The 25,235-nt window shown below is 34.5% G+C and overlaps 1 protein-coding gene across 1 annotated transcript in view; it reads right to left on the bottom strand.

Moving 5' to 3' along the window:
- The window catches only part of HDX (highly divergent homeobox), a 123,029-nt gene that overhangs the window by 32,442 nt on the left and 65,352 nt on the right, over window positions 1–25,235 (bottom strand). The window contains exons 4-5 of the mRNA XM_037512224.2: window positions 22,564–22,710; window positions 5,335–5,542 (exon numbers count right to left, since the gene is read on the bottom strand). Of these exons, the coding sequence (XP_037368121.1) occupies window positions 5,335–5,542; window positions 22,564–22,710 (355 nt within the window). The remainder of the gene's footprint in view (window positions 1–5,334; window positions 5,543–22,563; window positions 22,711–25,235) is intronic.

Genomic DNA, 25,235 nt, shown 5'->3' with positions numbered 1-25,235 from the left:
TGGGTCACAACATAGTATCAACAAATCAAACTAGAAATGAGCTGCAAGGAAAAAGAATGCAAGGAAATCCTCTAATTCATGGAGACTGGAAAAAAACCTAGTGAATACCACCTTGAGACAAATGATAACAAGAATACAATATTCCAGGAAGTATGGGACACAGCAAAAGCAGTACTATGAGGGGTATATAGCAATACAGGCACACATCAAAAAACAAGAAACAGCCAAAATTAAAAACCTTATCTGTCACCTTAAGAAACCTGATAAAGAAGAACAAAAAATCCAAAAGTGAATAGAGGAAGGAATAAAAATCACAGCATAAATAAATGAAATAGAAATTTAAAAAACATTTCAAAAAGCAATGACACCAAAAACTGTGTCTTTGAAAAAAAATAAAATAAAACTCTAGCTAAGATTAATCAGAAAAGGGGGAGAAAAACAAATAAATATGTTCAAAAACAAGAGAGTAGAAATTACAAAAGACTTCAGAAATTCAGCAGATAATCAGTTTACTATGTAAAATTAAATGCAAACCAATTTAACAACCTAGATGAGAGGGACAGATTCTTAGAATTATATAATCATTCATGACTGAATAGGAGAATAGTAGAAAATCTAAACAAACCATGAGGAAGGAAACTTAAACAGTAATGCAAACTCTCCCAAAAAGCCAAATTCCAGGACCAGATGGCTTCGCAAGGCATTCCTACCAAACTTTCAAAGACAAACTAATTCCTGTCAGGCTCAGATTCTTTAAAATTTTTTTTAAGAAAAAAGAAACACTTCAAAACACATTTTATGAGGCCAACTTCACACCACTACCCAAATCAAAGACAATACAAAACCAAAACAAAACAAAACAAAACAAAACCAAACCCAGAAAACTATAAAGTCTCCTTACTGAAAACAGATACAAAAATCCTCCATAATACCTTAGCAAATCGAATCCAACAATGCATGAAAAGAATTATACACCACGATCAAATGAAATTTATTCCAGGGACACAGAGATGATTAAACATCCAAAAAGCAAACAATTTAACTCATCACATCAACATAAAGAACAGTAAAAACTGGGCCTCCAGGCCTCCCGTGGTGGCGCAGCGGTAGAGCGCTGGGCTGCGAAGCTGCCCGCAGCCTCTGCAGCGCCTGTTGGATCCCTGGCTGCCAGCGAGGGTACCACATGGCGCGCAGACCTCTCCTGCTGCCCGCTGCTCCTCTCAGCAGTGTTCTTCGGTCCTTCTGCCTGTTCTGCTCCTTTCTCTGGCTCTGGTGAATTCTCTCACCCTCCCGTGCTTCTGACTGTACCCAGTGCTTGTATAAATAAATAAAAAATAAATAAATATTTTTTTTAAAAAAAAACAGTAAAAACCATATGATGATATCAAGAGATGCCTAGAACAATTTGATAAAGGTCAATGTCCATTTGTGATGAAAGCCTTTGAAAAAATGGTGATAAAAGTAAGATATCTTAGCATAATAAAAACCAGATATGACAAATCTATAATTGGAATCATTCATAATGGTAACAAACTGTAAGCCTTTCCATTAAGATCTGGTACAAGACAAGGATGTCCATTCTCACTGCTACTATTCAATGTAGTATTGGAATTCCTAGCTACTGCAACTAGGTAAGAGAGAGATATAAAATGAATCCAAATTAGGAGAGAAGTAAAACTATCATTATTTGCAGATGACATGGTAATACATATACAGAGAGAACCCAGAAAATCCACAGAAAAACTTATTAAAACAATAAACCAGTTCAATAATGTGGCAGGTTACAAAATCACTACAAAAAATCAGTTGTCTTCCTATATGCAAACAATCAGCTTTAAAAGGAAGTCATAAAGGGCCTCCCCTGGTGGCGCAGCGGTTGAGCACTGGGCTGCCAGGCTGCCTGCAGCTTCTGCATCGCTGGTTCGTCCCCTGCCACCAGGGAGGGTCCCAAAAAAAAAAAAAAAAAAAGGAAATCATAATCACATTCACAACTGTACCAAAAATTTTAAATACCTGGGAATATCAAGGGAGGTGAAGAGCCTATACAAAGAAAATAACAAAACAGTGTCAAAAAGACACACATAACTGGAAAGATGTACCCACTCATTTACTGGAGGATCAACATTATCAAATGGCCATTCTACCCAAAGTAATTTGCAAATTCAATGTAATCCCAATAAAAATTTCAATAGCATTCTTTAAAAAACATGGGTAAAAACACTGCTAAAATCCATATAGAATCACAAAGACCCAAATAGCCAAAGCTCTCCTAACTAAAAGGGGGAAAATGGTGTTGTTATACATCCAAACTTCAGACTATAATTCCATATTAATTAAAACAGTTTGATGCTGGAACAAAAAGAGACACACAGACCAACGGAATAGAATTGAGAACCATAAATAAAGCCACACATATATGGACAGCTTATCTATGACAAAGTAGCAAAGAATATACACTGCAGAAAGGAAAATCTCTTTAATAAATGGTATTGTGAAAAGTGGACTGCCACATGTGAAAGAATGAAACTAGACCACAATCTCACACCATCTCTCAAAATCAACTCAGAATTATAGATAAAAGACTTGGATGTAAGACCTGAAACCATAACATGCATAGAAGAATACAGAGACAAAACACTCATGACATAAACTTCAGAAACACTTTTGCAGATTCGTTCCCAGCAGCAAGGGAAACAAAGGGGAATATAAGCAACTGGAACAATACATTAACCTAAAAAGCTACTGTACAGTGACAGTTACCAAAACCAAGAGACACCTCACTGAATGGGAATAATTTTTTGCATGCCGTGCATCTGAAAAGGGAATGATATCAAATATTTGCAAAGACCTAATACAATTCAACAGAAAGAAAAATACAACCCAATCAAAAAATGAGCAGAAGAGCTAAGCAGGCACTTTTGTAAGGAAGACAAACAGATAGCCATCAGGCATATGAAAAAATTTTCATCATCACTTATCAGGGAAATGCAAATTAAATCCATTATGAGATACTACCTCACACCCGAGAATGACCCACACAGAAAGACCAGCAACAATTAGATGCACCTAATGGTGACAGTGCGGAGAAATAGGAACCCTCTTAAACTTTTGGTGGGAGTGTAGAGTGGTCCAGTCCCCTATAAAAAGACTAAAAATGGATCTGCCATATGACCCAGTAATCCCAAACCTAGGTGTCTACATCAAAAATTCAAAAACACTAATTCAAAGAGAAACCTGTACTCCATATTTATAGCAGCGATATTTACAAAAGTCAAGATATAGAGACAATCTAAGTGCTGCAAAATAGACAAATGAATCAAGAAGAGGTGGTATATATACACAATGGAATACTACTCAAAAATCAAAAAAGACAAACTCATGCCATTTGCAACAACATGGATGGAGCTGGAAGGGCTCTTACTAAGTGAAGTAAGCCAAAATGAGAAAGAGAAATACTGGATGATCTCATTTTTATGTGGAATATAGAGAAACCAAACAAGGTTCAGACAAAAATTTTAAAACCAACCCTTGAAAGTTGACCATAGATTTGAGGCATCAAAGATGGGAAAGGCAGGGGAGTAGGAGGGAGGGAGGAGAGAACAGGGATTATGGGGGGAGAACCTAGACTATGAAGGACTGTAGTGTTTTCACAGAGGGAGAGCCACAATAATCACACTTGAGGGGAAAAATCCTATACTGTCAAAATATTAATAAAAATGTGAAACAAGTAAATAAATAATTTTTAAAAAGGAAACAGTGGGAAAATAAAACAACTCAGTGAATGTGATGTACTGAGACAAAAATACAGGTATTTTGTAATAAAAATATAAATAACCCAATCAAAACATGGTCAGAAGAAATATGTAACTTTCCAAAGGAGACATGCAAACAGCCAACAGGCCAATGAAAATATATTCGTCATCAACGATCACTAGGAAAGTGCAAATCAGAACTACAATGTGATAACACCTCACAGTTGTGAGAATGGCCCATGTGAAAAAGATCAAATATTGTCAAGGTTACAGCAAAATTGAACCCTTGTGCACTCTTTGTGACAATGTAAACTAGTCTAAAAAATGTATTCTTCTCTAACCCCTATGGAAAATGGTATAGAGTTTATCAAAATATTAAAACTAGACACACCTTATGATGTAGAAATTCCATTCCACAAGAATGCAAAAACATGAGTTCAAAGGGATTGCGTCACATTCTATGTTCATTGTAGCATTATTCACAATAGCCACATTATAGAAACAACTTGTGTCCAATAACAGAAAAGTAGATTATGAAGATGCTGTGCACACATGCACACACACACACAATGGAATACTACTCAGTTATTTAAGAAAGTGAAAGCTTGCCATTCCAATAACATGGATGAATAGGAAAGGATTGTGTTAAGTAAATGAGTCATAAGTAGAAATATAAATCCAGACAATTTCACTCAGATATGGAATATGAAGGAACAAAACAAAGTGACAGACAAAACTAAACCAAAACAAACCCTAGACAGTTGACTACAGAATTGAGGTTACCAGTTGGGAGGGTGGTAGTGGGGAGCATGTTGAGGATGTGACCCAATGGAGTTTGGTGGAGGACTATGGGTGACTGATTGTTGGGTATGGTTTGTGAACAAACATTTCTGAAAGTGTGAACTTATACTTCTAAATCACATACAGTCTTGTAAACCAATGCTATCCAAATAATAATAATAATAATAATAATAATAACAATAATAATAATAAATACAATAAAAATCAAAAGAAAAAAAAGATACCGAAATTTGTGACAACATGGATGACCTGGAAGATGCAATGCTAAGTGATATAAGCCAAACATAGAAAGAAAAATAAGACATGATCTCAGTTGTATGTGGAATCTAATATACTCATTTGCATAGAAGCACAAAGTAGAAAGTTAGCTACTTGGATGGGGAAGTGGAGCAAATGGGGAGGTATTGGTCCAAAGGTACAAAGTTACAGTTATGATTACAGTTAACAATATTATATGTATACTGGAAATTTGCTAAGCTAAGAGAGATTTCAGGTGCTCTTATATAAACACAAAAAGTAATTATGTGAGGAATTGGATATGTTAATTAATGTTATTGTAGTAATAATTTCACTATATGTATATTAAAACTTCATTTTGCACACTTTAAGTGTATACAATTATTGTTAACAATAGAATAAAATAAATATGCATCTATTTCTTGTCATACATTTAACCAAATGTTTTGAAGACTTTAGATTTGAAGTACAGTGAGCTTAAAAGCAAATGAAAATGCATTAAATTTTCAAAAGGTATTAGTAGAAAGTGCAGCACATAAAATACCTTGAGAGCTTCCTTCAGACAAACAGATGGATATGTCATCATTTCTTTCATTATCCTCTCCTCCTTCAGGGCCAGTTTCTTCTACTGGTGTGAGTGCAGACAAAGAACCAGGATCGGGCTGCTCAGAAAAATCAGCAGGGCCTCCTCTTGGAGGTGGAACTTCAATCCCCATTAATCGATATTTCCTTCTTCGATTCCCAATCCAAGTCTTTATAGAAGAAATACAAGAGGAAGTTTTGTAAATGTAAAAATCTTAGTTTTTCTGTCCATTACCAGAGGGGAAAGCATTGAAAAGGTATGGATCAAGAAAGCCAATTGGTTGTTGGTGGATAGTAACTGAGCATTTGGTGATGGGCGAAGTGAGATATATGCAGTTGTTGAAGTGAGAAAATGTACTCCTGGAAACTATACCATGTTGTAAACTAATATTATCTCATTAAAAAAGAATAATGAATGTATCCAATATAGAACATACACAGGCCAAATATAGCAAGATAAATCTTAAACTTAGTGGAAGAATTTAACGGTTAGCAGAGGGAAGAAGGGCAAGGGAATAAGGGGTGTGAGGGAGGCAGAGGGTGTACTGGCATGGGTGATTTGATGGAGGGTAGAGGAATATACCCATATATGGAAGAGCAAAATGTAATACCCAAATTAAAATTTAAAAATAAATTTAAAAAATAATATAAAAACACGATTAAAATGAACAGAGGCACAGAGAATAATGAAATTTTATTACTCAAACTAAGATGGTTATGTTTTTACTTTTTAATATCTTATCTGAAGAAAGATATTTATATGAATATCCAGATTTCCAAATAACATGCAGACCATTGCAGAATACTTTTTGTTTTTTTATTTCCTTTTTCTGGAGAAAATAATCTACCAAATCTTTCAAAAGAAACACAAATTGGTTCTTTCTTAAAGGAACCAGTCATACAGTTATAACTATAGTATCCCATTTCTAATCTAACTCTTCTTAGGTGAAAATGTGCCTCCTATTAACTTTAGGCATTTTAAATATTCTAAAAATTTCTGTTATTGTGTTTATAAATTATTTTTAAAAGATTTAATCTTTATATTAAAATGCTTTTAGAGCTACAGGAAGTTGCAAAGAGAGATCTGATGTATCCTTCACTCAGTTTCCTCTAAATTTCACATAATAATAGCACATTGGCCAAAATAGGAAATTAATATTGCATATTTTGTATGTACAGTTCTACTTTACTATATAAGATCATTTTTTCTTATTCTTCCACCCATCCCCACCTCCAGCAACCACTAATTTCTTCCATCTTTATAACTGTCATTATATAAATGAAATCACAGAACATGTGACTTTTTGAAAATTTTTTTCACTTAATATAATTTCCTGGAGATTCATTCAAGTTGTGTGTATCATAGCCCATTACTTTTTATTGCTAAGAAATATTCCATGATACTTAAGTATCATTTTTTTTTCTATTTTCTTTGCAATATTTATTTACTCATTGGAGGACACAGTTGCTTCCAATTGTTGGCTAGGGCATATAAAGCTTTTTTTTTACAGTCATGTACAGGTTTTTATGTGGATTATTTTCATTTTTTAGGAAAAATTCCCAAGAATGAAATTTCTGTAATTACATGTTTAGTTTTATAAGAAACTGCCAAATCGTTTCCAGAGTTGTGCCATTTACATTCCTACCAGCAATATATGAGCGATCCAGTTTCTTGGCATACCTGCCAGCATTTGGCACTCTCAGTAATTAAAACTGTTTTTAGCTGTTGCCATTGGTGCATTGAGCAATAGATCAAGTTCTTAATTTGATTCTCCAGTGACTGGAGTTGTTGAATATATTTTAATTTGCTTATTTGGTATCTGTATATCTCAGTGAAATGTCTGTCTTTTGCCCATTTTAAAATTAAGTTGCCTTTTATAAATATTATGTTTTGAGAGTTCTTTACATAGTCTAGATAAGAGGTTTCGCCAGATAAGTGTTTTTGCAAATATTTTTCCCCAGTATGCAGAAGATAAGAGATCTTTGTCAGATGTGTGGTTTAGAAATATGTTCTCTTAGTCTGTAGATTGCATTTTCAGTGTCCTAGTCTTTCACAACACAATAGTTTTTAGTTTTAAAGAAGTCCAATCTATTTCTTTTGTTTGCTTTATAGATTGTGCTTTTACTGCCATTTATAAGAATTCTATACCGAGCCCTACATTCCTGAAAAATTTCCTTATGTTATCTTTTAAAAGTTCGTTTTTATTTTACATTTTCAATATGTGATCCATTTTGGGTTCATTTTAGTAAAGGATATGTGAAATAGATACAAGTTCATTCATTTTTTGCTATGGGTATGCAATTGTTCCAGCACCATTTTTTTTAGAAGACTTCCTCCATTGAATTGATTTATATGCTAATATATCAATCTATATATATATTCTTTGGTGATGTGTCCATTTATATATTTCCCATTTTGAGCTGGGTTTTCTTATTGTTGAGTTTCATGAGTTTTTTGTACATTTTGGGTAAAAGTTCTTTATCTGAATGTGTTTTACAAGAATTTTCCTCCAGTTTGTGGCTTAACTTTCATTCTCTTAAGAATGTTGTTTGCAGAGCAGAAGTTTTTAATTTTACTAAGCTCCATTTGTAATTTTTTTTTTCTTTTATGTATCATGCTTTGTTGTTGTATTTAAGAAGTCACTAACAAACCCATGATCACTTAGATTTTCTCCTATGTTATCTCTAGGAGTTATAGTTTTGAATTTTACCTTTAGATCTATAATACATTTTTATATTTTTATTTTTTTAAAGATTTATTTATTTATTTATACAAGCACTGGGTACAGTCAGAAGCACGGGAGGGTGAGAGAATTCACCAGAGCCAGAACGGGGAACAGAACAGGCAGACCGACGAAATACACTGCTGAGGGGAGCAGCAGGCATGGCAGGAGAGGTCTGCATGCCGTGTGGGACCCTCGCCAGGTGGCCGGGGATCGAACCAGCACTGCAGAGGCTGCGGGCAGCTTTGCAGCCCAGCACTCAACCACTGTGCCACCAGGGGAGGCCCTATAATACATTTTTAAAAGATTTATTTATGCATACAAGAGTTGGGGTGTAGGCCAGAAGTGTGGAGGGTGAGAGGATTCACCAGAGACAGAGTGGGAAGCAGAACAGGCGTAACTACTGAAATAAACTGCTGAGGGGAGCAGTGGGCAAGAGAGGAGAGGTCTACTGCACCATGTGGGTCAGCTACCTGGCAGGGGATTGAAATAGTGCTGCAGTGGCTGCCAATAGCTTCATAGTGCTGAGACTTAACCCCTTGGCCATCAGGGACGCCCTAGATCTCTAACACATTTTTAATTAATTTTTTGTGAAGAATGTAAAGTCTATGTTACATTATTTTCTTGCATGTGGTTGTCCAGTTTTTAACACCATTTATTCAAAAGACTATCCTTTACCATTGGATTACCATTGCACTCTTATCAAAGATCAGTTGACTATATGTGGATCTATTTCTGGATTCTTTATTTTGTTTCAGTGATCTATTTGACTATTCTTCACTGCCATCACACTGACTTGATTAGTATTGTTTTATAGTAAGTTTGTAGTTGGGTAGTGTCTGTCCTTTAACTTACTTTGTTCTTCTGTTTTGATATTGCATTGGCTATTTTGGTACTTTTCCCATTCCATATAAACTTAAAAATCAAGGCCTCCCTGGTGGCACAAGGGGTCAAGCATAGCACAGCACTGTGAAGCTACCCGCAGCCTCTGCAGCACGACAGGAGTTTAATTTCTGGGAGGCCAGGAAGCTATACACATGGTGCAGCGGAACTCTCCTTTCTCGCCTGCTGCTCCCCTCAGCAGTGTATTTCAGTCTGCCTGTTCTGTTCCCCACTCTGTCTCTGGTGAATACTCTCACCCCTGGCAACTCTGTCCTGTACCCCAGTTCTTCTGTGTATAAATAAATGTTTTAAAAAAATACTTAAAAATCAATTTGTCAGTATCCACAAAATAAATTGGTGGGATTTTTATTGGGATTTTATTGAGTCAAAGATCAAATTGGGAACAGCTGACATCCTGATAATATTGAATATTTATATCTATGTAGATGGAAAATAATCTCCATTTATTTTAATATATTTTTTAAAAATTTATTTATTTATGTACACAAGAGCTGGGGTATAGGCCAGAGATGCAAGGAGGTGAGAGGTTTCACCAGAGACAGAGTGGGGAACAGAACAGGCAGACTGACTGAAATACACTGCTGAGGGGAGCAGCGGGTGAGACAGGAGAGGTCTGCTGCACCATGTGGGTTGCTCCCTGGATGGCCAGATATCGAACTCATGCTGCAAAGGGTGCGGATTGCTTCATAGTATGGTGCTTAACCCCTTGCACCACCAGGGAGGCCCGAATTTTAATATTTTTAATTGAGCTTTATGGTTTTTGCTCTACAGGTTTTGTAGATTTATATCTAAGTATTTCATTTTTGGGTTGCCCATATAAGGGGTACTTTTCTCAATTTCATTGATTTTTGCTTGTACTTTAGTTTCCCTTTTTTGCCCCTATTTGCTTTGTGTTCATTTTGGTCCTCTTTTTCTAGTTTCTTGAAATGAGAGCTTAGCTTATTGATTTGAGATTTTCCTCATTTTGAATGTATGATTTAGAACAAATTTTCCTTCAACACTTCTATAATTGTATACCACAAATTTTGATATATTGTGTTTTTTATCTTCATGCTGTTCAATATATTTTTACTTTTACTAATATCTAATGCTCTTCCTTTCTTTACATAGATCCACATTTCTAACCTATATCGTTTTCATTCTTTCTGAAGAAGCTCCTTTTAAAATTTTTTGCAAAACAACTTGTTGGCAACTAATATCCTCCTATATTTCTCCATTTTTGAAGGATAATTTCACAGGATACAGCATTTTAGGTTGGTAGATTTTGTTCTTACACCACTTTAAATATTTTACTCCACTCTTTCTTGCATAATTTCCAAGAAGACAGATATAATTTGAACTTTTCTTCTTATAGATATCTTCCCACTTCAGCTCATTTCAGTTTTTATAATCTTTGATATTCTATATTCTGCAAGTGTTAAAATGATATGGTCTACATTGTTTTTTTTTTTTCTTTTCCTCCCTTTTTTTAAAAAAAAACTTTATCCTGTTTGGTGTTCTTTATGCTTCCCAGATATGTGGTTTTGCTGTCTGATATTAGTTTGAAGGACAGTTTCAGTCATTATTGCTTCAAATATATATGTTTTCTACTTTATTGTGCCTCCTGATATTTCTATTATTCATGTTTTTATATTTTGGAATTGTGACCTACTTCTTAGGTATTCTGTTCTTGTATATTGTGTTTTTTTTCTTTGCTTTTCAGGTTTGAAATTTCTACTGATATATTCCCAAGTTCAGAGATTCTTCCCAATCATATCTAGTTTCCTAATGAACCCATCAAAGTCATTCTTCATTTCCATTGGTACTTTAGCTCTCTAGCATGAGTTTTTTTTTTTTTAATTTATTTATACAAGCACTGGGTACAGTCAAAAGCGAGGAAGGGTGAGAGAATTCACCAGAGCCAGAGTAGAGAACAGAACAGGCAGATCGATGAAACACACTGCTGAGGGGAGCAGCAGGAGCAGCAGGAGAGCTCTGTCACCCATGTGGGATCCTCCCCGGTGGCCCGGGGATTGAACCGGCGCTGCAGAGGCTGTGGGCAGCTTCGCAGCCCAGGGCTCAACTGCTGCGCCACCAGGGGAGGCCCCGAGTTTGTTTCTTAATTATAATTTCAATATCTGCTTACATTGACAATGCTCTTGCATGTTGTCTGTTGTTTCATTACAGTCCTTTTATATTAATTATGGTTATTTTATTTTTATTGAGGTTTCTTTACAACAACATATATAATTCACAGGTATAGAATTATATCTCTTCAGATCTATATTTAATTTCCTGGTCTGGTAATACCAACATGTCTGGCATATCTGAATTTAGTTCAGGTGCTTGCTCTGTGTCTTCAAATTGTATAGTTTCATTTTGTTTTCAATTTCATACTTTTCCTTTTAGTACAGTCATGTATTGCTTAACAAAGGAGATACATTCTAAGAAATGTGCTGTTTAGATAGGAATGAAAAACCACCAATTGTAACTGAAACAAATGATGAAAACTCTGTCTGGCCACTAAGATATACGTGCATGACTGTGGTAAGCAGACCAGAGCAGAACATCCTGCTATGAACACAAACTAATGGAGTTGTAAAACCCCACTAGACCCCACCCTTTATACTTGTGCAAAACAACTTGTAGTATTTTTATCATGACCCCCACGGGGTACCAGAGGGTTCATGGTATAGTTTGACTATACAGAGGTATATGACAAATTTTTAGGGGAGAGCAAGCCCACATTATGGGGATTAATTGGATGGTGTGACCAGTGGATCTGACTAACCAAAGGAAAGAAAAAAAATAATAAGGATATAACAAGGCAGAGAAAGATGTAAAGACAAGGTGGGGATAACTGAGACCCTCGTCCTTATAATCCCTTGCTGGGCCCCAGAGAGTGCATCTCTTATCTTTAAAGTGGCCTCCCCAGAGCTCTGCCTCTTGCTCTTTTGTTTTCAATAAACTATAGTGCTCCCAGTGTCACTCAATGTCTTAAGGTCTCACTGAATTATTGAGTGGGGTTCTTATGAGCACACTGGGGTGTGCGAATAGCATCTTTAGGTGATTTTGTCATTGTGCAAATGTCAGAATATAATTGCGGAAACCTAGATGGTATTGCCTACTACACCGCTGGGCTATATGGTATCATCTAATGAGACCACTGTTGTATATGTGTTCCATCTTTGACTGAAGTAACACATGACTGTATACCTTGCAATTTGTTGTTGAAACTCAAACATGACAGATACTGAGTAAAAAGAATTCTAATAAATAAATCTTTAGTCTGTTGTGGTAAGTCAAAGCAAGGGGAGTATTTGACAGTTTTATGATCACGTCACAATATTTTAGTGAATCTGTGCACCCGACCTCTGAATTTCACAAGTTCTTCTCATCCTGTCCCCCACCCCGTTTTAGGTGGAATGGAATTGTTAGAGGGTGCTTATTTTGGGTACTTCCTGTAATCTTACACATGAAAAGTGAGAGAGAAATGGAATTGGTTATTTTCCTTTCTCAAGGTCAGTTAGGTTCTGATAAATACCTAATAGGTGAGACTCTGGTAAAATAGTTTTTCTTTAGTGCAGGTCTTGTTAAGAACAAAATGTTCTAGTATATTTTCAAATTATTACTTTTCTTTTTTTTTTTTTTTTTTTTTTTTATAGAGGCATGTTATTTATTTATTTATTTATTTGTTTGTTTGTTTTGTTTATACATGCACTGGGTACAGTCAGAAGCGCGGGAGGGTGAGAGAATTCACCAGAGCCAGAGCGGGGAGCAGAGCAGGCAGAAGGACCGAAGTACACTGCTGAGGGGAGCAGCGGGCGGCAGGAGAGGTCTGCGCGCCATGTGGGACCCTCCTCTGGTGGCCGGGGAGCAGCCGGGGATCAAACCGGCGCTGCAGAGGCCGCGGGCAGCTTCGCAACCCAGCGCTCAACCACTGCGCCACCGGGGAGGCCCCAAATTATTACTTTTCTTCTGTCCCTGCCCAGCAGGAATTTTTCTACCATATTCATGATGAGAACCTGTTAGAGTGCTTGGAGGCAAAACTCACAAATTTGAGATGGACCTTCATGACTGGCCACCCCTGGAGTTATTAACTCACAGATATGTCTACTTAACCCTCCAGCAATTTGTCAATTACTGTTTTGGTTTTCCTATTCCTGTACCAATTCGCACAAGCATTTCTCCTTCAAAAGGTGTTATTCTCTGTAATCACGTAGACAGTAATCACCTATATCTCCAATTTTGGAAGCATTTGTTTGCCCTATGGCTTCATTTATCTGGCAGATCTAAGAAGAGTCAGTTTTTTTTAGTTTGTTGAACTTTTTGCCTGTTTTCACGACAAAGTGACAATTCTAAGTTCCTTAAATGTCTGAGTGAAGATGAATGTCCAATGTATTTTTAATTTTCCCTGAGAATTCCTCTTTGGTCTGTGAATTGTTTAGAGACTTATGTAGCTTCCAAGCATTTGGAGATTTTCACATTATCATTCTGTTATTGATTTCTACTTTGGTTCTACTGTGTTGAGGAACATACACTCTACGATTTAAATATTTTTCAGTCTATTGAGGTTGTTTAATGGTCCAGAATATGATTCAATTTGATGCATTCCAGGGGCCCTTGAAAAGCATGTGTATTCTGTTGTTTTTGTTTTATGTTCTATGTCAATTAGATCCTGCTGATTGAAAGTGGTTTTTGTTGATATACAGAAAGTTATATTTTTTTTAATTTTTTTTTTTAGAAAGTTATAATTATTGTGTGTAACTTTATGAGCTTGGAGATAAGTGTACTCCTATAAACCTATAACCATAATCTAGTCGTAAACCTATGCCTCACCTCCAAAAGTTTTTTCCTATGCTCTTATTTATTATTTGATAAGAGCACAATATAAGATTTAATCTCAGCAACATTTTAAGCATACAATACTATATTATTGACTATACACACTGTGCTGTGCAGTAGATCTCTTGTATAACTTATCTTGTACAATTTGACTAATGCTTCCCCATTTCCACTTCCCCACATTATCCCCTGGCAATGACCAGCCACTCTATTTCTATGAACTTAATTATTTAGATACATAAGTGGTACATCTGGTATTTGTTCTCCTCTGTCTTATTTCACTAGCATAATGCCCTTTAGATTCACCCATGTTGTCACGAACTGCAGGACTTCCTTCTTTTTAAGTCTGAATAATATTCCATTATATGTACAGTCATGTATTGCTCCTTGACATTTTGTTCAGCGATGGACCACACATTCAAAAGTGGTACCAATAGGTAATACCACATAGCCTACATGTGTAATAGTCTATGCCATCTAAGTTTGTGTAATTACACTCTATGACAATTACACAAGGATAAAATTGCCTAATGATGTGTTTTTCGGTATCCCCACTGTCAAACAATACATGATTTCTTATAACATTTATTTTATCCATTCATCTATCAATGGAAATTTAGGTTGCTAACATGTCTTGGATATTGTGAACAATGCTGCAATAAACATGAAAATGTACATATCTCTTCAAGATTTAATTTTATTCAGCTAGATGCCATAACTGGGGTTACTGGATATGGCAGTTTGTTTTATAGTTTTCTCAGGAACATCCACATAATATCTGCACCAATTTAAAATCTAATTAATAGTATGCAAGGATGTCATTTTTCTCCAAAACTTATCCAACATATTGTTTTGTCTTATTGATAATATTCATCCTAATACATGTCAGATATCTCACTGAGTTTGCACTTGCATGTTCATTAGTATGTAGTTTGTGTGCCATTTGCATGTCTTTGGATAATTGTCTATTTAGTCACTTTGCTCATTTAAAATTTGCTACTGAATTTTAGGAGTTTCTTATGTAATTTGGATATAAAACCCTTGTAAGATAAATGGTTTACAAATATTTTCGCACAGTCTGCCATAAGATAGATGATAGATTGCTGCACCTCCTGTGCTGGTCCGCGGCAATAGATGACTTGAGGGTATAGAACTTCAGTCTCTCCACTTCCATTGAGACCCAGCAGAGGGGCTTCCTTTTATTCTTAGGTGGATTTGGGTTTTTAGTATCTCTGCTAGATCTCTTCTGACACTACCTCAATACAGAGGAATAGGGGGTCCTCATTACTTCTAGATGAGAGTGAAGGTGAAAGTCTACTGATGTGGCAGGGCAAGGTGGGGGGAGAAGGATTTTTAATGCTCAGTTCTGAACTCTTTCTTTTTTCATACCACCTAGTAAGAGGTTGGGGTGTCTAGTTATAAAATGGTGAAGAACACGTCTAAGCTTTCTACATGGCCTTTTCGAATAAGGATGGAGTTGTGTTTGCAGATTTTTCTGTGGTGTTTAGCTGATATAGAGATATTATGTCAATGTTTTTTGTCTTACTGAGCTGTCCTTTTTCTGAGTAGAGAAAACAGACTTGGATTTGTTTTGTTTATTCATACCCATTGATGTTTCTGGGTTGCCAGCTTCTCCAACATTCAATCTAGGGTACATGAGGCAAAAAGTAAATTCAAGAAACTTACAACTGTGTTGCCCCTTAGGTACTTTGATACCTAACAGGATTGACTTGTATGAATCTTTCACAGGCCTCTTTGACCATTTAAATTTATTTGTATTTAGTGGAAAGAATAGGAAAAATTATTTCTATGCTCTCTTTACAGAAGCAGCAGTCTAGAACCAGTTTTATTCTGATGTTTCTCACACAAGTTTCAAGTCTTTTTTTATATGACTAAAGTTTGTAACATTTACTGTTTTGTCATCCTAATCTAAAAAGATCAAGAATTCTTAAAGTTTGTGTATTCTCTTGTATTGTCAAAAGCCATTAAATAGCATTCCACAATTTCAGCTCTAAATTTGATTATAGTATCCTCTCTTCGAATACCTGCTAGAATTTATATAAAAAGACTGTAAAAATACAAATCTACCTTAGATATACTCTAATATAAGCACAAACATGAAGTTAATCTTTTACTTGCTAAGATTTTGCCGAAAAAAAAAAATAGAGCAAAACATCGTAACTATTCAGTTCACCTTAGAAGACTAATTCTTTATAAATTCATGAAATGTATTTAGATGTGTTATTTAAAATTAATTCTGGGGAATCCCAGGTGGCACAAGGGTTTAAGCACCACACTATGAAGCAATTTGTGGCCTCTGCAGCATGAGTTAGAACCCTGGCTGACCAGGGAGCAACCCACATGGCTCAGCAGAGCTCTCCTGACTTGCCTGCTGCTCCCCTCAGCAGTGCAATTCGGTCGATCTCTCTCTTCTGTTCCCCACTCTGTCTCTGGTGAATCCTTACCCCCCACATCTCTGGCCTGTACCCCAGCTCTCGTATGCATAAATAAATAAATCTTTAAAAAATAATAAAATTAATTCTGAATTTGAAGCCTGAAACACATGGATTATTTTGTATAGATACCCAAGTGAGAAGTGTCCTTTAGAAAAGAAAAGTACAGTTTCTCCTGAAATATCAAAAACATATGTCACAAACAGATTCTTCTTTGGAGATAATCTAGCAAATATTGAAGAAGTCCTCTTTTAGAACACCTTTTCAAATTTTCTCTCTGCCATGGCGGGCATGCTGGCATTTGGGGAAATCACTAGAAACAAAATAATCGTAAATAATTCCCTATTCTTACCTATAAAAAGAAGTATTTAATAGTTATATGTTCTATTGGAATTTCAACTTAGAATCTAGTGGGAAGTAGGCAATAAGCAATTAGGCAAGAAAATGAGTATTATGAAGTTAAAGAGCCAGCTAGACTATTTAGCCACAATGAAATTATGTAGTGAATTCTTTTCCAAATTGACCTGATCATTAGAATTATTGGAGGGAAAAGGAACACAGATTCTCAGTCATTCCCTGAGAATCTCAATTGAATAGGTCAGGAATGGGGTTGTTTTCATTTTTTTTTTAAGTGTACAAGGTAAGTATTGTGATAAAGCATATACTGGTGAAGTAGAAATGGAAATAATGGTTGGCTGCCAAAAAAGAGACCTGTCCTCTAGGCACTAACTGACTTTGTGACTTTAGGCAAGCCACTCCACTTTCTATCCCCATTTTTTTTTAAATATGAAAGAGCCTGTAATTTAATTTCAAGGTGTCCTGTATTTTTGAGTCGATGTCCAAGATGAATAATGGAGATGTTTACTGTTATTTGCATATATTGGGGTAGAAATTTATATCTTATGCAAATAGAAAATAAAAACAGCATAAGTAAAAAGCACTCTTCTATTTAACCATAATTGAAATCTAACCATGCTCCCTGGATAATAAATATAATTTAAAATGTAAAAACATAAATGTTTTCCATTAAATTTATTTGTTTTTCAAGATATGTTTCAAACATTCAAACCTGGGTTGTTTATACAAATATTTGACTACACAAGAGTACATTAGACATATGTCTACTATACCCCAAACACAGATGTAAAAGTATGTATTAATTTGAATTGTAGAGAGGTACAGGAAAAAAAATAACTTTTATTGAGAACTTATGTTTTACATTGTCTATATATATTATCTAAAACAACTTTTTCTTCTATTATCTCCATTTACTGTTAACTGAAACACAGAGAAATTAAAAATTTTGACAACGCTCAATTTCAAGTTCCTCCAAAGAACTTCGTATTTTCCATGGCACCTAGAAATGTTGTGGAAAATAGATGTTCAGTTTACCTTTCATTAATAAGTCAGTAAATAATAGGCAATTACCTGGGAATGACATTCTAAGTTAAAGAAATATATGCACATGATAATAATAATAATAAAGTTAAAGAAAATTATGTCACGTTCTTATCTTAGAAGTGTAACACAAGAAAATGTACATCTAAATATTCCAAGTTACACACAGGTAATGGCTGACATTGACATCCCGATGCAAAGTCCATTTTGGTGATCAATAACTGGAATGTCTATTAGATTTAAAAGTACAGTTTTTCCTGAAATATCAAAAACATATGTCACAAACAAATTCTACTTTGGAGATAATCTAGCAAATATTGAAGAATTCCTCTTAAAACACCTTTTCAAATTTTCTCTCTGCCATGGGCATGAGAAAATCACTAGAAACAAAATAATCATAAATAGTTCCCTATTCTTACCTATAAAAGAAGTATTTACTAGTCTTCAGTAAGAATGAAATGGTAACATTTCCTTTTTTCCCCTATATGTTAGAACTTTCTATGGTGGTAGAGAGATCTGCACATAGCAATAGCTGACTGTTATCAATGACTTGGTCATTTTTATGGGAATTATGCTTAAAAATCCCTTGGTATCAAAGAGAATCCTAGCTGCGGATATTGGATATTTCATTTTGAGGGAGTATGTTATTAGGAATACTTTCTCTGTCTTCTCTTCTTACATTGTGTGATGTTAAAGAGCCCTTACGGCAGTCAATGGAGCCTGAAAGCTGCTGTCATTGCACATGATGTTTATTAGTATCAGTGGCAGATTGAATACAAACAAAAATTAAAAGTTTAGTAGAGTAATTGGAAGATAAACTTGAAGATATTTGCTGAAAGTACAGCAAAAGGATGAACAGATTGAAAATGTAAATTGTAGCATAACAGTTGTGCTCTAGGTGCAGAGAAACAAATCCAGATTGGAGCAGATCTGAAGAGTCCAGGAAAATTTTCTTTGATAAAGTAAGTTGTACACTACTAACCACGTATGAGTGTATAGAAAGGAGATCTATAAAACTAAGGAAGTCAAAAAGTTTGAGGGTAAATTATAGTAAGTACCTAGAAATTAAACAAAAAATACAAAAAATTAAAACTAAGCTTATGTATGCCAAGAATACAAAATAATGTCACGCAGAAAAGGAGAAATCATATACATACTTCAAATGTGTAAATTACTTACATATGTATAAAGCATTATCATGTATAATATAACAATGCTAACACTGAATATGAAACTAAGCAAAATTATAAATTCACTATACTGGGAAGATAAGGAGAAAGGAAGAATGCAATGCAGGTGAAATGATAAATGAAGAGATCTTGAAAGATTGTTTTTAAAAGTCTTACATTTCATAATGGAAAATCAATCCACAATGCCTAGCACTGAAAAATCAAGGAGAAGCAATATCAACAGGTATGAGACTGATAGGTGTTTCCCAATATCTATCTTCTCCCTCTTCCAGAATAATAAAAAGCTTAACTGAGAACATGACTGGCACAAAATAACTAAATTTGCAGCTTCCCTTGCAGTTAGGTATGATGACCATGGGAGGTAAGTGTCTTCTGGCAGTTTCTGGGAATCCACTTTAAAAGATAGATGGTATATATATCTTTGGTCCTTTCTCCCCATTTCTATTAAACTTTTCAGATGATACAGTAATTGTGGACCCTGCAGAAAAGTGCTATATTGTAAGAATGGCAGGATGAAGGTGAAGGCACTGGAATTTCTGAAGACTTCATAGAGCAGAACTGCTTTCCCAGATCTGAATTGAATAACCCGGATATAGAAATGAAATATATTGTTCAAGTCACTATTGAGTCCTTCTGTTACTTACAGCCAAACCTAACTCTAATTAATATAGTACATTATTCATTGATAGAAGTAAATACCAAAGGAATCATCTAAGAGTAGAAAGTGGTTGACCCATCTAATGGGAAATGATAGAAGGAAGAATGAGGAAGTATTGCTTTTCTAGCAATTTCTACAGAACTTGATTCCTTGAGATTATATGCATATATAACTTCTTTTTTTTTTTTTTTTTTTTTTTGCATAGAACTGGGGTAGGCCAGAGGTGCAGGGACTGAGAGGATTCACCAGAGACAGTGCAGGGAGCAGAAAAGGCGAATTTCCTGAAATACACTGCTAAGGGGAGCAGCTGGCAAGACAGGAGAGGTCCACTGTACCTTATGTGGTTTAGCTCCCTGGCCAGAGATTGAACTCAGGCGATAAAGGTGATATTGCTGGGAATTCAACCCTAGGCCATCAGATAGGCCCTTAACTTTGATTTTTTTTTAAAAAAATAAAATCAACAATTACAACAAAAACTCATGTTCTGCATTTCCCTGTTCTTTTATTTAGGATCCTTATACTATGATCTCACTTCAATCCTTCTTTAGCCATTTGTATTCTTGTGTCATCCTTCTTGCTAGATTCCAAGTTCCTAAATAGTAGGAAAGATGTTAAAGCATTTCTATTTACTTCTTAGCTTCACCTTTCCCTTGTAGTAACCACTGTTTTGTTCTTGTACTTTGAGTTTTTGTTTTGTTTGTTCTTTATTGTGTTCATTATCCACTTATGAGTGAAATCATATCGTTTCTCTGACTTAGTACACATAGCACAATCCCTTCCATTTCCATCAGTGTATTTGCAAATGGTGGAATTTCATAATTTTTAAATAGCGCAGTTTATTCCATTGTGTGTATGTACCACATCTTCTTTATCCACTCATCTGCAGATGGAAATTTAGGTTGTTTCCAACTCTTGGCTATTATGAATAATACTGGGTTGCATATTTCACTTCAATTTAGCAATGAGCATGGGGTTGCACATTTTGCTTCAATTGGTGTTTTGGTGTTTATTAGATAAATACGAAGTAATGGAATAGATGAATCATATGCTATTTCCATTCTTTTTTTTTTTTTTTTTTTGAGGAATCTTCATACTATTTTCCAAAATGGCTGCACCAATTTACATTATCACCAAAAGTACATGAGGGCTCCTTTTTCTCCACATATTTGCCAGCATTTCTTTCTTTTTTTATTTTTAAGAGTTTGTTTCAACCACAATAAATTCAAATCAGACATCATCCAATCTTGCTGAAATAATGGAGCTCCAAGGAGCTGCACAAAATGAAAGACTTATTAATAGACATAAGGAAATTCTACTAGACAACAAAGTAGGATGGTTATTGGTTATTTTCCTTTAGGAGATGGTAGGGGGTTATCAGGTAAATTACCTAACTAATGATTCCTGCTGGGTTTAAGATTGCATTTTTGCAAAAGTTTAAAGGTAATTATATCTCAGTTTGGTGTTTTTCTTTTATATGCATGTATATATGTATTACTGAGGTGTGCATACATCCTTTTGAATGATTTTGCATTCTTTGGATAAATGTCAAGGAGTGGAATTTCTGGATCATATGGTATAATCTATACTGTTTTCCATAGGGGCTGGACCATTCTATATTCTCATCAATAGTTCAGAAAGGTTCATTTTTCTCCATACCCTTGCCAACATTTTTTTTTTCCTGTTTTTTTTTTTTTTTTTTTTTTTTTTTAATATGGACCACACTCACAGGAGTGAGGTGGTATCTTACTATGTTTTTGGTTTTCATTTCCCTAATGACCATTGATATTACTCATTTTTTCATGTTCTTATAGGCCATTTGTATGTCTTCTTTGGAGAAGTGTCTTTAATAACAGCCATTCCAGGTGTGAGGTGATATCAATATCTTTCAAATGAAATGTAAACCACAGCTACCATGTTTGATCAATATAATTTTTCAATCTACCATTTGTTATATAATTTGTGTGACATTTTTCAAATCATCTCATACAATTTTTTAAACAGCATCAGTGTGTTATTTTTAATATAGAATATAATTTACTCAAAATGTATAATAAAAGAATTGTTAAGATAGTCATCGGATTGTGCAATAATCATTACTGTCTAAGTCGAAAACATTTTCATTTGCCAAAAAGAAACCCCATAACCTATTATGCCATTCCCCATTCCTCCCTACCAGAGACCTGACAACAACTAATCTCCTTTCAGACTCTACAGATGTCCATATTCTGGACATTTCATATAAATGGAATAATAAAACATGTGGTCTCTTAAAACTGGCCTCTTTCAATTACCATAATGTTTGCAAGATTCATCTATATTGTAGCATGTTTCAGTATTTCATTGCTTTATATGACTGTATAACATTCCCAAATAAGCACATATAACATTCTGTTTATTCATTCACTTGATGGATAGCTCTTTAGGCTGTTTCTACTTCTTGGCTATTATTAACAATGTTGTTATGAACATCCATGTATAAGTTTTTAAGTGGGAAATACTTTTTATTTATATTGGGTATAAACCCAGAAGTGGAATTGATGGGTCATATGATAAGTATATGCTAGAAATGTTGAGGACTGCTTTTCAAAGTGGCTAAAACATTTTACATTTTCACCAGAAGTATGTAAAGTTTCTAATACCTCCACATCATGCCCAACACTTATTACCATCTATCTGTCTTTTTTATTATAGCCATCACAGTGGGTGTTTGATGGTACCTCATTGTGGTTTTGATTTTCATAATCACAAATCATGTTGAATATATTTATATATGTTTACTGGCCAGTTGTATATCTTGTTTGGATACATTTCTGTTCAAATACTTTGCTTTTTTATTATTGAAACGAAAAATTCTTTATATACTCTGGATACATGCTCCTTATCAGATATATGATTTGAACATATTTTTTTAAACATATTTCCTCCCATTTTGTGTTTTATCATTTTCACTTTATTGATGGCATTTTTATAACACCCCATACATTTTAAGCTTTTTATGACACTTATCAACCACAGCATGAAAACTCTTGAAAAGTGTCTTACCCGAACTATTTCACAGTCAACATTTAATTCAGTCGCAACTGCTTCAATTTTCTCTCTGCAAACAGAGCCAAGGCTGGTCATGCCATTGTCCCAGTACTTTTTAAGGGTGGTTAAGTCTTGGTCACTGAACTGAGTGCGGTCTTGTAACTGTAAAAAAAAAAAAATTAAAAATTAGAATAAAATAATATTATTGAGAAGATCATAAGGGTGAGCTGCATTGTTACTTTTAATACATAAAAATAGTTCAATTCATTGCACAAGTATTACTCTGAGCACCTCAACTTTCAAATGGTCATTTTCATAGCATTAATTTCTATAACATTAATGTATGCTAGAATAAAATGAATAAAAAATTTAGATAGCAATTACACAATGTTGATTTTAAATGTGTTTAATCACACGAATAATAGGTGCCATTGCAGAAAATACAAATTTTAATGGAAGGTCATTTATATTACCCACAATCCTAGATATTACAATTGTGAACATTTTAATGTACATTCTTTAAAACTTTTTTTCTATGACACCTGCATTCATATTCACACACTATATATATATTTAAAAAAACAAAGTTGGATGATATCACTATGCTGCATTTTGATAAGTTAAAAGATATGTATAATACATAAGTCTTCTAAAGTTATTATTAATTAAAAGGGTGAATAAGAGAACTTTAAGAAGGTAATGCAGTCTTAGAAGAACAATCATGTTTATGCCTTCAGAAAATTTCCTAATCAACCTATCTTCTTTTTCCAGAGTTTTTCAATCCAATAAACTATAGGTTTTATATATTGGTTTAATTCAATGAATCTTGTAAGCATCCTTAGAAAATATATTAGAAACATGATAAGATGTTGACCACCATTTTGGAGATTAAGAGTCAGGAAAAGAAGTGTCAAAGGATTAATTAAACAGGACACAGAGAGTCTACAACAGAGGTACAAAAAAAGAAAAATAACTGATTTTTTAGTAGCCTACCTAAAAATGAATTTCAAATTGAAATATATATCCTAGCAAGTCCAATATGTGAATTTGTGTTTTTGTGGAGAGAAGAGAGTAGATTGCCTGTGAGAATGTGTTGAGAACAAATGTTGCAAATCATGGCATTTTATTTGATATTCTGTTGCTGTATTTTACCTAAGGAGATATAGTTTGGTACCACACAGAAACTAGACCTCACATTCTTCCTAGACTTACACTGCTTTCAATATATCCTTTCTGACATTTAAAATGGAACTCTCTAATCAGTTCCAGGAAACAATGGAAAATAATGTGTATGACATATAACATGTGATTTAATAAGAGTATCACAGCTAATCTAAATACTAAAGAACAGACACAGATCTGTTTTTTTTTTTTTTTTAAAGTTACAACCTTTTGAAAAGAAATTATAGCTATCAGGAGGAAAAAACAATATATGAATTGTTTTCTTACTTCAAAGGGTAAATTTAGATTGTATAATCAAAGTGTATGTATTCATAATAAATATAGTACAGTCTTGCATGTGTACTAATCAATTTTATGATCAGCTAAATTTGTTCTCATGTACTTAAAAAACCTCAATGAATGACATTTATTACAAATATAGCAATAAATTACAGACTCCCAATAAATGAATCAAAACATGCCATCCAGAGTGGGCTGGGCACTTGGGCTATGCAAGCTCATGATGAGCCAGGCCTCTCCTAGCACATTCCTACCATCAGCTGGTCCTATCCATGTTTCTTTTCCACCCTCCTGAATCAGCAAAAGCACAGATAGGTCTCTGTGCTTACTGAACTTAACAAAGGCCACAAAAATCAAATCACCCCACAGTGCCACCTACGGGAAAAATGAAAGTAGAAAATGCCTTAAGTCACTGCTACAGATAATAACAAATACAGAAATTTAAAGAAGGTGAGTGGGCAAAAAATAAATAAATAAAATAAAACAATTTCAGACCTCAAAGTAATATGACACCATAAGGAGAGAATAATTTTCCAGAATCTACCCAAAAGACCTGGGAGCATTTATCGGTACATCAGAGCTGAAAACTATTACAAAAAATAAACTCAAAGAGCTAGAACAAAACACAGAAAGTTAAATCAAAGTGATATAAGAGAACTCAGAAAAGTGAACCAACAAGATACAACAAACTTTAAAAATATTAATGAGCTCACATACAAAATTAATGAGCAGAAGGTATAAACTGAAGCTTAAAGTAAGAAAATAACAGAGGCTTATGATGTAAATACCTTAATAAATGAGAGTGAGAACTATAAAGAAAGTTATGGAAGCAGAATGGAACAAATAGAGGAATGAGTCACTGATCTTAAAAAGCAGCAATACACAAAAGACCAATGCAGGAGAAGAGAGATAAATAAGACACAAAAATGAGGAAGCACTTTATTAAGAAAAGCAACATAGGAGAATGGATGTTCTAGAAAGAAAAGAGACAAAGAAAGGAACAGAGATCTCATTCCAAAAAAAAATTAGAGATGTACACTTCTAAAACCTGAGGAAGGTACTAAACATACAAGTCCATGATTCTAAAATAAATATCTGGTTATATAATTCAATGAGACCTACACCAAAGTACACAGTAATGAAAGCATCAAGGTTTCAGGACAAAGAATACTGAAGGTTGCATAAAGAGGGGACCAAATGGTACCCATCATGCTTATATCAGACTT

The sequence above is a fragment of the Talpa occidentalis genome, unplaced genomic scaffold, assembly GCF_014898055.3.
Source record: "Talpa occidentalis isolate TD23 unplaced genomic scaffold, MPIMG_talOcc4v2.1 talOcc4.15, whole genome shotgun sequence".
NCBI lineage: Eukaryota > Metazoa > Chordata > Mammalia > Eulipotyphla > Talpidae > Talpa > Talpa occidentalis.
The sequence above is the reverse complement of the archived record's forward strand: the minus strand, read 5'-3'. Positions and strand labels throughout refer to the sequence as shown.